We start from the raw sequence: 15,313 nt of genomic DNA, 5'->3' as shown, positions 1-15,313 counted from the left end.
TACAAAACTAACACAATCTGTTCAAATCAAAAGGCCTGATTTAACATGACATCAATAACGCAGCCACATCACGAGTCCCCTGTGCCAACACATTCAGAAATCAAAAGGCCTGATTTAACATGACATCAATAACGCAGCCACATCACGGGTCCCCTGTGCCGACACATTCAGAAATCAAAAGGCCTGATTTAACATGACATCAATAACGCAGCCACATCACGGGTCCCCTGTTCCAACGTATTTGGAAATTAAAAGAATGTTTAAAAGCTCTTACGAAGGTCAAAAAACTATTTTCCAGTGAGAAAACAGAAATCCACTTTTTTTAATAACTTCTGTTTTCAAAGATGTAGTCTACGATGCAATAGTCGTGATCATTTTAAGGAGAACAAAAAGTATTTAGTCTACATTTGAACAACTGCGGTAAAGACAGTTTCAAGCTGGATATTCAATGGATATTCGCGCTTTCAAACCTTAATAGCTTTCAAACCACTTGAGTCGCAGACTCCAACTAAGTGTCATGATGTTTGAAAAATTGCGCACAATATTGCACAGGTCTTATTTTCACCTTTTGGACATGAATTTGCTTTCCAAAGCTAATAAACATGTGGAAATGTGAGCAGCATTTTGTATTCCTAGTTGAATTAGTTAGGGAGCGTAAACAAAGTACAAACTTTTTTTACATTCTAATTTCAATAGCTACTTGGTCATGTGACCTACTTAACTCAAACAAGGTTCAGAATGTCCACTGACTACCCTTCTATATATATTTTCAAATATACTAATTCAATAGCTCCTTGATCATGTAACCTACTGGACTCTAAAAAGGTTCAGAATGTACAGAGGGCCTACACATTGCACAGCCTTTAGTATGTCCATTTTCATCTCACTTGTTTTGACATGATTTCTCAAATTTACAAATGTCAGTAGCTCCTTGGTCCTACTGGACTGAAACAAACTTTCATAATGCCCACGGACTAGCCTTATATATTGCACACTCTTGTTTGTGTACTGTAAAATCACACAGTGTAACATACATTTTTACATTTCAATAGCTCCTTGGTCATGTCAATTACACACCTAAGCATGCAGTGGATATACACCCATATCGCAGACTCAACTTTTAAAGGCTCAGTGTGACTGACCTGCGTTTGAACCAAGGTCACGTGCTCAACAAGATCAAATCAAACATTATTTGCCACATGCACTGAACACAACAAGTGTAGATTTTACCGTGAAATGCTTACTTACAAGACCTTAACCAACAGTGTAGACTTTACTGTGAAATGCTGACTTACAAGACCTTAACCAACAGTGTAGACTTTACTGTGAAATGCTGACTTACAAGACCTTAACCAACAGTGTAGACTTTACTGTGAAATGCTGACTTACAAGACCTTAACCAACAGTGTAGACTTTACTGTGAAATGCTGACTTACAAGACCTTAACCAACAGTGTAGACTTTACTGTGAAATGCTGACTTACAAGACCTTAACCAACAGTGTAGACCTTACCGTGAAATGCTGACTTACAAGACCTTAACCAACAGTGTAGACTTTACTGTGAAATGCTGACTTACAAGACCTTAACCAACAGTGTAGACTTTACTGTGAAATGCTTACTTACAAGACCTTAACCAACAGTGTAGACTTTACTGTGAAATGCTGACTTACAAGACCTTAACCAACAGTGTAGACTTTACTGTGAAATGCTGACTTATAAGCCCTTAACCAACAGTGTAGACTTTACTGTGAAATGCTTACTTACAAGACCTTAACCAACAGTGTAGACTTTACTGTGAAATGCTTACTTACAAGACCTTAACCAACAGTGTAGACTTTACTGTGAAATGCTGACTTACAAGACCTTAACCAACAGTGTAGACTTTACTGTGAAATGCTGACTTATAAGCCCTTAACCAACAGTGTAGACTTTACTGTGAAATGCTTACTTACAAGACCTTAACCAACAGTGTAGACTTTACTGTGAAATGCTTACTTACAAGACCTTAACCAACAGTGTAGACTTTACTGTGAAATGCTGACTTACAAGACCTTAACCAACAGTGTAGACTTTACTGTGAAATGCTTACTTACAAGACCTTAACCAACAGTGTAGACTTTACTGTGAAATGCTGACTTACAAGACCTTAACCAACAGTGTAGACTTTACTGTGAAATGCTGACTTACAAGACCTTAACCAACAGTGTAGACTTTACTGTGAAATGTTGACTTACAAGACCTTAACCAACAGTGCAGTTCAAGAAAAATAAAATATTTACTTCGTCTTTGCTTATGGCATTAGAGTTGGTTTGAGAGCGATTTTAGTGCAAGCTTCTCTTTGTGGTAAATAGATGGCTACGAATAATACAGATGAGTACTCTCTTGGTAGATAGTGTGGTCGACAGCTTATCATAAGGTACTCTACCTCAGGCGAGAAATGCCTCAAGACTTGTTTAATATTAGACACACACACCAGCTGTTATTGACAAAAAGACACACACCCCCACCCCTCGTCTTACCAGAGGTAGCATCTATGTTCTACTGGTGTCACGGTCTGACCATCGTTCGTATGTGTTTTCCTTCTTTTTGTGTTGGTCAGGACGTGAGCTGGGTGGGCATTCTATATTGTGTGTCTGGTTTGTCTATTTCTATGTTTGGCCTGATATGGTTCTCAATCAGAGGCAGGTGTTAGTCATGGTCTCTGATTGGGAACCATATTTAGGTAGCCTGTTTTGTGTTGGGTTTTGTGGGTGATTGTCCTTAGTGTCTTGATGTCCATATGCTGTGTGTATGTGCACCAGTATTAGGCTGTTTCGGTTTTCGTTAAGTTTATTGTTTTGTAGTGTTTAATGTAATTTGTGTTACTTTTGTTGAATAAACATGGATCGCACTCTACACGCTGCATTTTGGTCCGACTCTCCTTCACCAAAAGTGAACCGTTACAACCGGTGCATGATTTTAAATATTGACTGGCTCTCATCAAGCTGACCACTCAAGAAAATGTTTTAAACTGTAGCCAGTGCCTGCAACCTGGTTCAGGTTGTCAGTCAACCTACCGGTGGAGTTACAAATCGCACATGAAGGATAATTATCAACATGTATTGATTACATCTTTACTAATGCTGCAGAAATGTGCTTTAAAGCAGTATCCAAATCCATAGGATGTAGTGATCACAATATAGTAGCCATATCTAGAAAAACCAAAGTTCCAAAGGCTGGGCCTAATATAGTGTATAAGAGGTCATACAATACGTTTTGTAGTGATTCATATGTTGATAATGTAAAGAATATTTGCTGGTCTGAGCAACCAGACGGTGCTGGTCTGTGGTGTGTAATGAGGAGCAACCAGACGCTGCTGGTCTGTGGTGTGTAATGAGGAGCAACCAGACGCTGCTGGTCTGTGGTGTGTAATGAGGAGCAACCAGACGCTGCTGGTCTGTGGTGTGTAATGAGGAGCAACCAGACGCTGCACTTGGCACATTTATGAAATTGCTTATTCCAGTTACTAGTAAGCACGCACCCATTAAGAAAATGATTGTAAAAACTGTTGAATCCCCATGGATTGGTGAGGAAATTAAAAATTGTATAGTTGAGAGGGATGAGGCAAAAGGTATGGCACATAAATCTGGCAGCCCAACTGATTGGCAAACATACTGCAAATTTGGAAATCATGTGGCTAAGCTAAATAAAAATTAAACTATACTATGAAACAAAGAAATTATATAAAGAATGATAGTAAAAAGCTTTGGAGCACCTTAAATTAAATTAAGGAAAAAAACCAACTCGGCTCCTTCATTCATTGAATCAGATGGCTCATTTATCACAAAACCCACTGATATTGCAAACTACTTTAATTACTTTTTCATTGACAAGATAGCCTGTCTTTTTACTGTTGTTTTATTTCTTAACCTACCTATTGTTCACCTATCACATTTTCTGCACTATTGGTTAGAGCCTGTAAGTAAGCATTTAACTGTAAGGTCTACCTACACCTGTTGTATTCGGCGCACGTGACAAATAAACTTCGATTTGATTTGATTAACAACAATATCAACAAGGCTGGTCCTACGGGCCTTGGTTTTGTTGCACCTGGACTACTGTTCAGTTGTGTGGTCAGGTGCCACAAAGAGGGACTTGGGATAATTGCAGTTGGCTCAGAACAGGGCAGCACAGCTGGCCCTTTAAAAGTACATGGCGAGCTATCATTAATTACATGCATGTCAATCTCTCATGGCTCAAAGTGGAAGATAGATTGACTTCATCATTACTTTTTTTGTAAGAGATGTTGACATGCTGAACGTACTGAGCTGTCTGTTTAAAATACCAGCACATAGCTCAGACACCCATGCATACCCCACAAGACATGCCACCAGAGGTCTCTTTACGGTCCCCAAGTCCAGAACAGACTATGGGAGGCGCACAGTACTACATAGAGCCATGACTACATGGAACTCTATTCCACATCAGGTGACTGACGCAAGCAGTAGAATCAGATTTAAAAAGCAGGTATAAATACACCTTATGGAACAGCTGGGACTGGGAAGTAACACAAACGTAGGCACAGACACATGCATACACACACACACATGATAACATAAGCACTATAAACATGCACACATGGGTTTTTGTATTGTAGATAAGTGATAGTAGAGTAGTGGCATGGGGGAACACAATGTGTTGTGAAAATTGTTATGAAATGCAATGTCATGTAATATTTTAAATTGTTTATAACTGCTTTTATTTTGTCGGATCCCAGTAGCAGCAGCAGCTAATGGGGATCCATAATAACTAAAATTGCAAATGACATTGTGTTGTGTGAAAAAACTGCACATTAGAGTGGCCTTTTATTGTCCCCAGCACAAGCTGCGTCCATGCACCCGGAGCGCCAAGACTAGGACCAAAAGGCCCCTTAACAGCTTCTACCCCCAAGCCATGATACTGTTGAACAATTAATAAAATGGCCACCTGGACTATTTACGTTGACCCTGCACCACCTTTTTTTATACTGCTGCTACTCGCTGTTTATTATCTATGCATATTCACTTTACAACTACCTACTTGTACAAATGACCTCAACTAACCTGCATCCCTGCACATTGAATCGGTACCGGTACCCCCTATATATAGCCTCGTTATTGTTACTTAATTGTGTTACTTAATTTTTTAAACTTTAGTTTATTTGGTAAATATTTTCTTACCTCTTTCTTGAAATGCTTTGTTGATTAAGGGCTTGTAAGTAATTATTTCAAGGTAAGTGTTACGTGTTGTATTTGAAACGTGACAAATAAAGTTTGATTTGATTTGTAATGGTCATGCTGTTTAATCAGCTTCTTGATATGCCACACCTGCCAGGTGAATGGATTATCTTGGCAAAGGAGAAATGCTCACTCCAGGGATGTAAACAAATGTGCAAAAAATGTAGAGAAATAAGGTTTTTGTCTGGAAAATGGGAAAATTACTGGAATGTTTTATTTCAGCTCATGAAACATGGGACCAACACTTAACATGTTGCATTTGTTTTTGCTCTGTGTAAAGGAATCTTTCATTACATGTACCCTGGATTGCTTTGATACATTTATATATATATTTAATCATAATATTTGATATAAAGCCCAGGTAATATTGCAGTTTGACAGGCTAAATCTCTACATATTAAAACTAACGACAGGTTTGATTCTATACAACATCCTCTTGTCCAGAAGATTTCAAATCAAGATTGTCCTTCATCAGCAAAGAGGCTCTGGGGTTGTCAAATCTACAGAAATATTTACAACAAAACATGTTTTACACAGAGTAACCAACACAAAATCATGGCCATTATTATAGCAACAACAACAAATATGCTATTATTATAGAATTGTTTTTCATTATCAATAAATTGATGAAATATTACTACATAATGTCATACAATTCTGTATTCAATTGCATAAATGTAAGACTTAAAAAAGAATATTTAAACATTAAAACATGTAAACATACTCATCATATTTATGACAGCATACATCACATTCATCCTCACCCTTCTTGTCCCTGTCTCTCCTTTCAGACATCTACAGTTGTGGCAGTCCCACTGCCAGGACACTGGTCACCATCAAAGCAAACGACCAAATGGGGGCAGCAGAGGAGCCTGTAGAGGGGAACAAGTCATATCACCTGCTCTGGTATGAAGCTAGTCAGGTCAGTGCAGTGATCTCAGGGATAAACCTTATCCAGCAATTCCAGTGAAATTCCAGAGGAGTGTAAGGCACGAATAAACCCTTTGTGTTTACACAAATTAGATTGACTGAAATATCAGGTTTGCAACTTATTATCCAGGCTCAGATTATAGAATACAAAGTAAAGGTACAATACCAAGTCACAAAGTTCTAGCTGTCTTACTTTACACAATACACATATTTTGTTAACTTATATGTGTTGTGCACTTATTCTTGGATACACTTCATTTTTCCATGAATCCTAACTGCAACATCGAGCTGTAACTAACCCCTCAGCTTGTGGACCACAGAGTCTTTCAGTCCGGTGATGTTATTGGTGGCAGTGCAGGTGTAGTTCCCAATGTGTAGCGCCTCCATCCTCTCTATGACGTACAGGGTGTTGTTAACACCTGTCTCTGTCCTGTTGAACATCCAGGTAAATGTAGCAGGAGGGATAGAGTAGGCCGAACATCTCAGAGTTACCCTGTATCCTGTTGGTGCTGCTATTGGTCCATATACTGAAATGTTCCGGGGTCCAACTGCAACATAGTCAAATAAAATACGGATCAATGCAATAAACAAAATATTTATTCCATGGGTCTATACACTGTTTAAAAGCAAAGGCAACATCCAGTGAGTTGATAATTGACACAAGGTTATCAAGCACAATCACAATCACTCCTGGAATAGTAAGCAGTACTCACAGTTGACGGTCAGGTTGTGGGATGCTGTCCGGTTGCTGACAGGGTTGCTGACTAAACACTCATATTCTCCGTTGTCAATGTCCTGAACAGGACTGAGATAGACTGTCCTGTTGTCTGCAGAGAAGGTGATATTGTTGCTGCGACACAGAGGGAGGCCATCTTTGACCCACTGTATGCAGCTGATGTTGCCAGCAGCCTCACAGGTCAGGTTGGTGGAGCTTATGCCAGCTATCAGGGTGGCTGGGGAGCTATTGATGCTGGCAGCAGATAGCAACACTGTAAAGAGGTTAACAGTATGGGGAGAGTAAGACGGGTACAGTACATATGAATAATCTGTCTTAATGTATACCATTTTTATATTCATAGCTGAAAAAAAATGCCTCGGTGAGTCTAAGATACGGTGATGTGACTGCCAAGAATAGAACTGTGGCCCACCATAGACATCCAGAGTGGTAGCTCCTTGTAGCTCCAGAGCCCCGTCTGGTATGATGCTGACTCTGTATTCCCCTTGGTCCCTCTGGCCCAGGTTCCACAGCTCCAGAGAGCCAGTGGTTCTGTCCAGACTGATCCGGTCTTTGTGGTCAGCATTAGTAATGTTGACCGTAGTAGAGGTGATGATGTTGACCCTGTTGAAGGTCCAGCTCACTGAGACAAAAGGTTTGGCTGGTGGACTGAGGGTTGTGGTGAACTTCACTCTCCCTCCTATGGCTCCAGTCAATGGTCCTGGCGGTAACACACTCTGACCTACACACAGACCTGGACGGGACAGAGGGAGGAGGAAGGAAATGTAATAATGTACACATAAGACGTAACTACATGAAAAGAAAAACAAAACCTTGCTTGTGAAATACACAAAAGAATAGTATTGTCCAGTCTAGCTATAGCTAGTTCAATAGTTTCAGCAGGTAAAATATTTGAATAACACCCTTCAAAACCTATTATGTTTTGCATGTTAATTGTAGCAATAGGCATACCTGATGTTAGAAACACAATGGCTGCTGTGAAAAGTGTATAGTCCATGGTGAAGGATGGCTCTGTCTAATGGAAGTACCTGTAGTGTTGACCAGACTATGTCCCTACTCCTTTTATATTCCTATACCCCTCTAATTGTCCCCTCTGAAGACAAGGCCCGGCCCAAGCTTTATGATATTGCTGTGTACACACATTACAATGCCCTCAGGGCATTTCCACTCTAAGAAGTTATTGGAGGTCACGTTAATGAGTGGAAAATAACATCCATTTGCTTTGTAGAGTCTTCCTCTTTAGGTCTTTATCCGTACCATTTACCATTGAGACAATAACCTATCCTATTGATGATTCATTCCTATTGGCTTTAGTCTATCTGAGTGATCAATGGAGGCTTCAACAATTTAATTAACTCAATAAAGCCTAAAATGGAACTAGATGAAATGAACCCTTCTGTTTCTTAATCCAGTGCACTGTCTACAAACAATATATATAATGATCAAAGAGTAGAGGTGCTGAATATCAAGGAGATACTTGATAGAATCCTAAAATGCGATATTTGGTACATAATGGAGATAGTGTACATTATTTAGATACAGGTTAAAGGTCCAATGCAGTCATTTTTATCTCAATATCAAATTATTCTGGCTAACAATTAGGTACCTTACTATAATGGTTTCAATTAAAATGATCGAAAAGAAACAAAAATAATTGCTTTTTAGCAAAGAGTACTTTCTCAAGTAAGAATTTTGCCTGGACTGTCTGGGACTGGTCTGAGAGGGGAGGGGAAACTGAAAACGTGCTGTTATTGGTAGAGAGATTTGGAACTCTCTTTGTTATTGGTCTATTAACTAATTTACCACCTAGTGATGTCACCAGGCAGGCCAAAACTTGATCCCACCAAAACAGACTGAAATTTTGGGTGATCTTTTCAAACAGCTCTTACACTAAAAGGGCATTATCATCATTTTCACAATTTCACAGTATTATTCCAACCCCATAGTGTGGCAATATACTCTGAGTGTACAAAATATTTGGAAAACCTTGCTAATAATGAATTGCACCCCCTTTTGCCCTCAGAACAGCCTCAATTTGTTGGGGCATGGACTCTACAAGTTATCGAAAGCGTTCCATAGGGATGCTGGCCCATGTTGACATCAATGCTTCCCACAGTTGTGTCAAGTTGGCTGGATGTCCTTTGGGTGGTGGACCACTCTTGAAACAAACAGAAAACTGTTGAGTGTGAAAAACCCAGCAGCATTGCAGTTCTTAACATACTCAAACTGGAGCGCCTGCCATCTACTACCATACCCAGTTCAAAGGCACTTAAGTATTTTGTCTTGCCCTTTTCACCCTCTGAATGGCACACATACACACTCCATGTCTCAGTTGTCTCAAGGCTTAAAAATCCTCCCCTTCATTTACCCTGATTGAAGTGGATTTAGCAAGTGACATCACTAAGGTGTCATAGTCATGTTTTGGACACTTTGTGTATATAAAACACAGAAAATCAAATTTTTGACTGCACTGGGCCTTTAAACACATTTCAGTCAAAATGTACCTACATCAGTGATTCATACAACAGAAGTGGTCTGTTTACCAGGTTTACAAGGTTATGTTTGGAAGTTGTGTTTGAGCAGGGTCAGTCATGTGATGCATTCCAACGCAAGGAGGATCAAAGACACTAGACGAGTGGTAATGCACAGGGTCAGGTGCCACAATACGGAGCGAATGAAAATCTTCAAACAACCAAGAAAAACTCCACTGATTTATTTGGGAGACACTTGTCTCTCCCTATTGTACAACCATGAAAACCAGCTAGGTTTGGGCAAGATTTGTCAGTATGTCTGAAACCCAGGAAACAATGTTGTTGATATGATCCCTTGAGAGAGTATTGAAACTGATTTACATTTTTTAACACTATAACAAAGTTAACCTTAAATGCTAACTCCTGTCTTGTGGTCGCTCAAAAGGAAAATGCACGATTGTACATACTGTAGGTATCCTTTACAACACGTGTGATTGTACATACAGTGCATTCGGAAAGTAGTCAGACCCCTTGACTTTTTCCACACTTTGTTACGTTACAGCCTTATTCTAAAGTGTATTAAATATCATCAATCCACACACAATACCCTATAATGACAAAGCAAAAACAGGTTTTTAGAATTTTTTGCAAATTGATTTAAAAAAGAAAAAACAGGCTAGGCCACTCAAGGACATTCAGAAACTTGTCTCAAAGCCACTCCTGCATTGTCTTGGCTGTGTGCTTGGGTCGTTGTCCTGATGGAAGGTGAACCTTCGCCCCAGTCTGAGATCGTGAGTTCCATCGGGTTCTTGGTCACCTCTCTGATGAAGGCCCTTCTCCTCCGATTGCTCAGTTTGGCCAGGCGGCCCAGCTCTAGGAAGAGTCTTGGTGGTTCCAAACGTCTTCAATTTAAGAATGATGGAGGCCACTGTCTTCTTGGGGACCTTCAATAATGCAGACATTTATTGGTACCCTTCTTCAGATCTGTGCCTCAACACAATCCTATGTCAGAGTTCTACAGACAATTCCTTCGACCTCATTGCTTGGTTTTTGCTCTGACGTGCACTGTCAACTGTGGGACCTTATATAGACAGGTATGTTCCTTTCCAAATCATGTCCAATCAATTGAATTTACCACTGGATGATCAATGGAAACAGGATGCCCCTGAGCTCAATTTCAAGTCTCATAGCAAAGGGCCTGAATACTTATATAAATATTGTATTTCAGTTTTGTATTTGTAATACATTTACCAAAATTTCTAAAAACCTGTTTTCACTTTGTCATTATGGGGTATTGTGTGTAGATTGAGGAGGATATTTTTTAGTTAATCCTTTTTAGAATAAGGCTGTAATGTAACAAAATGTGGAAAAAGGCAAGGGGTCTGAATACTTTCCGAATGCAATGTAGGTACTAAACATGTGTGATTGTATAGAAATGCACAATTCCACATTGTCTAAATTGTCCAGGTAATCTGTGTCAGATGGTTCTCCATTTCCTGCATGGGTTTATGTGGGATCTTGGCGCCACCCTGACGTCACTATACAATACACACCTCAGAGTATTCACTGAAACTGGCCACTCCAAGTCAACACACATAGCTTCATAGACAGGAAGCATGAGGCCAGAGAACTTTATATGTAATGGGACCGGCCAACAAAATCTTTCTTTTAGTGCCCATTCCTTAAACGCACGCACGCACGCACGCACGCACGCACGCACGCACGCACGCACGCACGCACGCACACACACACACACACACACACACACACACACACACACACACACACACACACACACACACACACACACACAATATCTACTGTAGGTGTAGCTATGTTTTTTTTAATACACAAGGTTTATCTTTGTTGTTATATTTTGTTTTTACAACTGTTGCAGCTGTTGCCTTATAAATATGGTTTTAACAACATTATTAACAGAATTAGAGTACTCTAACTGCTGTCCCCTTTCTGATCCCACTTTACAGGTTCCTTTCCACTTTCCTTCTCTTAAGGCAAAAGCTACAACAGTTGAAAAAACAAAATATAACAACAAAGATAAACTTTGTGTATTAAAAAAATGTACATACACCTACAGTACATATATATGAAATATAGATAAGATAGAGATAGATAGACATACAGTTGAAGTCGGAAGTTTACATACACCTTAGCCAAATACATTTAAACTCAGTTTTTCACAATGCCTGACATTTAATCATTGTAAAAAATCCTTCTTAGGTCAGTTAGGATCACAACTTTATTTTAAGAATGTGAAATGTCAGAATAATAGTAGAGAGAGAGTGATTTATTTCAGCTTTTATTTCTTTCATCACATTCCTAGTGGGTCAGAAGTTCACATTCACTCAATTAGTATTTGGTAGCATTGCCTTTAAATTGTTTAACTTGGGTCAAACGCTTTGGGTAGCCTTCCACAAGCTTCCCACAATAAGTTGGGTGAATTTTGACCCATTCCTCTTGACAGAGCTGGTGTAACTGAGCCAGGTTTCTAGGCCTCCTTGCTCACACACAACTTTTCAGTTCTGCCCGCACATTTTCTATGGGATTGTGGTCAAGGCTTTGTGATGGCCACACCAATACCTTGACTTTGTTGTCCTTAAGCCATTCTGCCACAACTTTGGAAGTATGCTTGGGGTCATTGTCCATTTGGAAGACCCATTGCGACCAATCTTTAACTTCCTGACTGATGTCTTGAGATGTTGCTTCAATATATCCACATAATTTTCCTACCTCATGATGCCATCTATTTTGTGAAGTGCACCAGGCCCTCCTGCAGCAAAGCACCCCCACTACATGATTCTGCCATCCCCGTGCTTCACGGTTGGGATGGTGTTCTTAGGCTTGCAAGACTCCCCCTTTTTCCTCCTTACATAACGATGGTCATTATGGCCAAACAGTTCATTTTTGTTTCTTCAGACCAGAGGTCATTCCTCCAAAACGTACTATGTGCAGTTGCAAACCGTAGTCTGGCTTTTTTGTATGACGGTTTTGGAGCAGTGGCATCTTCCTTGCTGAGCGGACTTTCAGTGTCGATATAGGACTTGTTTTACTGTGGATATAGATACTTTTGTACCTGTTTCCTCCAGCATCTTCACAGGGTCCTTTGCTGTTATCCTGGTCTTGATTTGCACTTTTTGCACCAAAGTGCATTCATCTCTAGCAAACAGAATGCATCTCCTTCCTGAGCAGTATGATGGATGCGTGGTCCTATGGTGTTTATACTTGTGTATTATTGTTTGTACAGATGAACATAGTACCTTCAGGCATTTGGAAATTGCTCCCAAGGATGAACCAGACGTGTGGAGGTCTGCAATTGTTTTTCTGAGGTCGTGGCTGATTTCTTTCAAATTTCACATGATGTCAAGCAAATACACACTAAGTTTGAAGGTAGGCCTTGAAATGCATCCACAGGTACACCTCCAATTGACTCAAATGATATCAATTAGCCTATCAGAAGGTCAATTTAGTGTATGTAAACATCTGTCCCACTGGAATAGTGATACAGTGAATTATCAGTGAAATAATCTGTCTGTAAACAATTGTTTGGAAAATTACTTGTGTCTTGCACAAAGTAGATGTCCTTAAACGACATGCCAAAACTATAGTTTGTTATTAACAAGACATTTGTGGAATGGATGAAAAACATTGACAATTGATAAACAAGTTTTAATGACTCCAACCTAAGTGTATGTAAACTTCCAACTATATATCCACATATCTATGGGTGTTGTGAGCCGTAAAGTATTTCCACATCCTCTCCTTCAAAGTCTGGTTATAGCGTTCAACAACTGAAGCTTTCCGAACCTGTAGCAAAATGTGTGATATTGTGCTTCTTCATGAGTTTCTGAAATGTATTTTTTTGAAGTTATTTACCGCTGTCAGTCTGCACTTTCTTGGGGGCTCCTCCTTCCTCCAAGATAGAGTCAAAGGTCCGGGTCACCTCTGCCCCACTCTTATATATTATATTTTGAGAAAATGCCTATAACCGTTAGCATATTTCCATTTCCATCATTTTCATCAGCAAGGGCCCACATGTCACATAGATTCGCCTGAAACTGGGACAAGGGATGAATAGAAAAAGTATATTAAGAGGAAATTGTTTTCGCACAGGTTCCTGCAGAGTGTAAGCATCCTGCTCTGCTAGCCAATCATTCACTTGAGCATTGCCTAACCAGCAACCTGTTTCTTCAGCTATAGATCTCTGGAACTTCTCCTTCCCCCCATAAGACCCTGGGTTAGAGGGGGTATAATACATGTTTTTCATCATTTGCTCAGCCATTCTTCTTGCCTCTCTGATGTACAATAACATTAATGAACCTATTTCAAATAACAAGAACATTTCATTTTAATTTTTAATTTTAATTTTGCATACATTTTTAAGTATTACGTATCCAATTCAGGATACGTAGCAAGATATTAGTACCCGTTTTCTCAATGACCCAAGCATGCACTCCATGGTATACTTGGTTTACATTTACAGGCTTATATCTCTGAATTTTTAAAACACATACATCTTTTATATAAATATAACAACAAAAGAATATGATACATGTTATAATTAAATGATGGTTCAAACATATGAACTAAAATCTTAGACAAGGATGTTTCTAGTTCTTCAGAATCATCCACAAGACGGGATACCTGTTGTGACCAGTGTAGAGTCTTCCCCGTATGTCTTACATGACTCATGACTTGTTCCATTTTTAACACACGCTCTGCATTAACCCCTGTATTATTGGATATGTAGAGCGATACATAGTCCACTTTATTTTCAATAATTTGTTGAATAAGAGTTTTAAATTCTCTCAAAATATTTGTTTTATTTATTCTCTCTAACATAGTATGCAAATAGTTACCCTTTATGTTATGCTTTATATCACATTTAAAAAATGATAATAATGTTACATGTTTTCTTGGGGTTTATTGAGCCAGAAAGTCACCACATCAGCCACCAAAGCTTCCTTGTATTTGTTGTCGTCCACCAGTGCTTGCCTGATTTCTTTGAGTTTCTCATGGATGAAGATCGCCTCCTTCAGTTCATGTAGGAAAGCCTCTGTTACACCGTAAACCCTAGGAATACATGGCACGAGACCCATAGACTCTAGGGCTCTGAACATCGATGTTATAAAACAGCCGGACCACATTCTTTTCACCAGTTCCTCAAAGTGGATGAAGAAGAAGTGCTTTGGTGGGTCATATAAACAAGGATGTTGTCGCTGGCTGGGGTGATTGATCTCACAACCGGGACATGTTTCTCTTGTATACTCTCCAATCACCACATCTAAAAGTGTAGCTACAGAGGCCTTGATGGTGTCCACAAAAATAGTACTGACCACCCCATCAAACACATCCTCAGGCGGTGTACATGTAGGGACTGTCGGGGGGCATGCCTGGGGAGAGTAGATAGGAGGGCTGCGAGGCATAGAGTCCTTAGGGTCTGGTACCCATGACGTATTGGAGTCCTCATATGGTATATGAATATCCATAGTATATGCTGAAATGAAGAACCGTAAGAGTTATGGTCACCCCTTTTATTGTTGAAGCATTTCTTGGGGATCGGGGCATGGTTAACGCAACACCCACATACTTAGTTTTTTTTCAGCAGATGACCCTTCTGGGGGTTCCTTTGAATCAACATCCTTAGGATTCATATGTATAATGCATTTCCTTAGTTTAACAATACACTGCCGGCATTGGCTCTGTACAAATAGAGCATCCACTAACTCAACCATTTTCAATTCCATTACATCTCAACCTTTAATTTAGGGCAAGTCCCGTTTTTTCTCAATTTCCGCCTGAATGACATGCCCAAAGTAAACTGCCTGTTACTCAGGCCCTGAAGCCAGGACACACATATAATTGGTACCATTGGAAAGAAAACTCTTCTGAGTTTGTAGAAATG

General features: G+C 39.6%; 1 protein-coding gene across 1 annotated transcript; it reads right to left on the bottom strand.

Moving 5' to 3' along the window:
- Positions 1-5,489: 5,489 nt before the first annotated feature.
- On the bottom strand, positions 5,490-7,957 carry LOC123996411 (carcinoembryonic antigen-related cell adhesion molecule 1-like). Its single transcript, XM_046299799.1, has 6 exons — positions 7,874-7,957; positions 7,335-7,655; positions 6,900-7,175; positions 6,486-6,734; positions 6,021-6,128; positions 5,490-5,756 (listed from the first exon to the last, which is right to left on the bottom strand). The coding sequence occupies exons 1-5, from the start codon at positions 7,917-7,919 to the stop codon at positions 6,052-6,054; spliced, it is 969 nt and encodes a 322-aa protein (XP_046155755.1). The 5' UTR covers positions 7,920-7,957; the 3' UTR covers positions 5,490-5,756; positions 6,021-6,051.
- Positions 7,958-15,313: the final 7,356 nt, after the last annotated feature.

The sequence above is a fragment of the Oncorhynchus gorbuscha genome, linkage group LG15, assembly GCF_021184085.1.
Source record: "Oncorhynchus gorbuscha isolate QuinsamMale2020 ecotype Even-year linkage group LG15, OgorEven_v1.0, whole genome shotgun sequence".
Lineage (NCBI taxonomy): Eukaryota > Metazoa > Chordata > Actinopteri > Salmoniformes > Salmonidae > Oncorhynchus > Oncorhynchus gorbuscha.
Note: the sequence above shows the minus strand (reverse complement) of the source record. Positions and strands in the feature narration are given on the sequence as shown.

What these genes read in the sequence shown, in the direction of transcription:
- LOC123996411 (XM_046299799.1), bottom strand. Translation starts at nt 7,919, where the DNA reads ATGGACTATACACTTTTCACAGCAGCCATTGTGTTTCTAACATCAG. An exon ending in TACCACTCTGGATGTCTATG is followed by an intron (nt 7,176 to 7,334) that starts GTGGGCCACAGT and finishes ACCTCTTTACAG; the next exon opens with TGTTGCTATCTGCTGCCAGC. An exon ending in TGTGGTCCACAAGCTGAGGG is followed by an intron (nt 6,129 to 6,485) that starts GTTAGTTACAGC and finishes TCCCCTCTACAG; the next exon opens with GCTCCTCTGCTGCCCCCATT.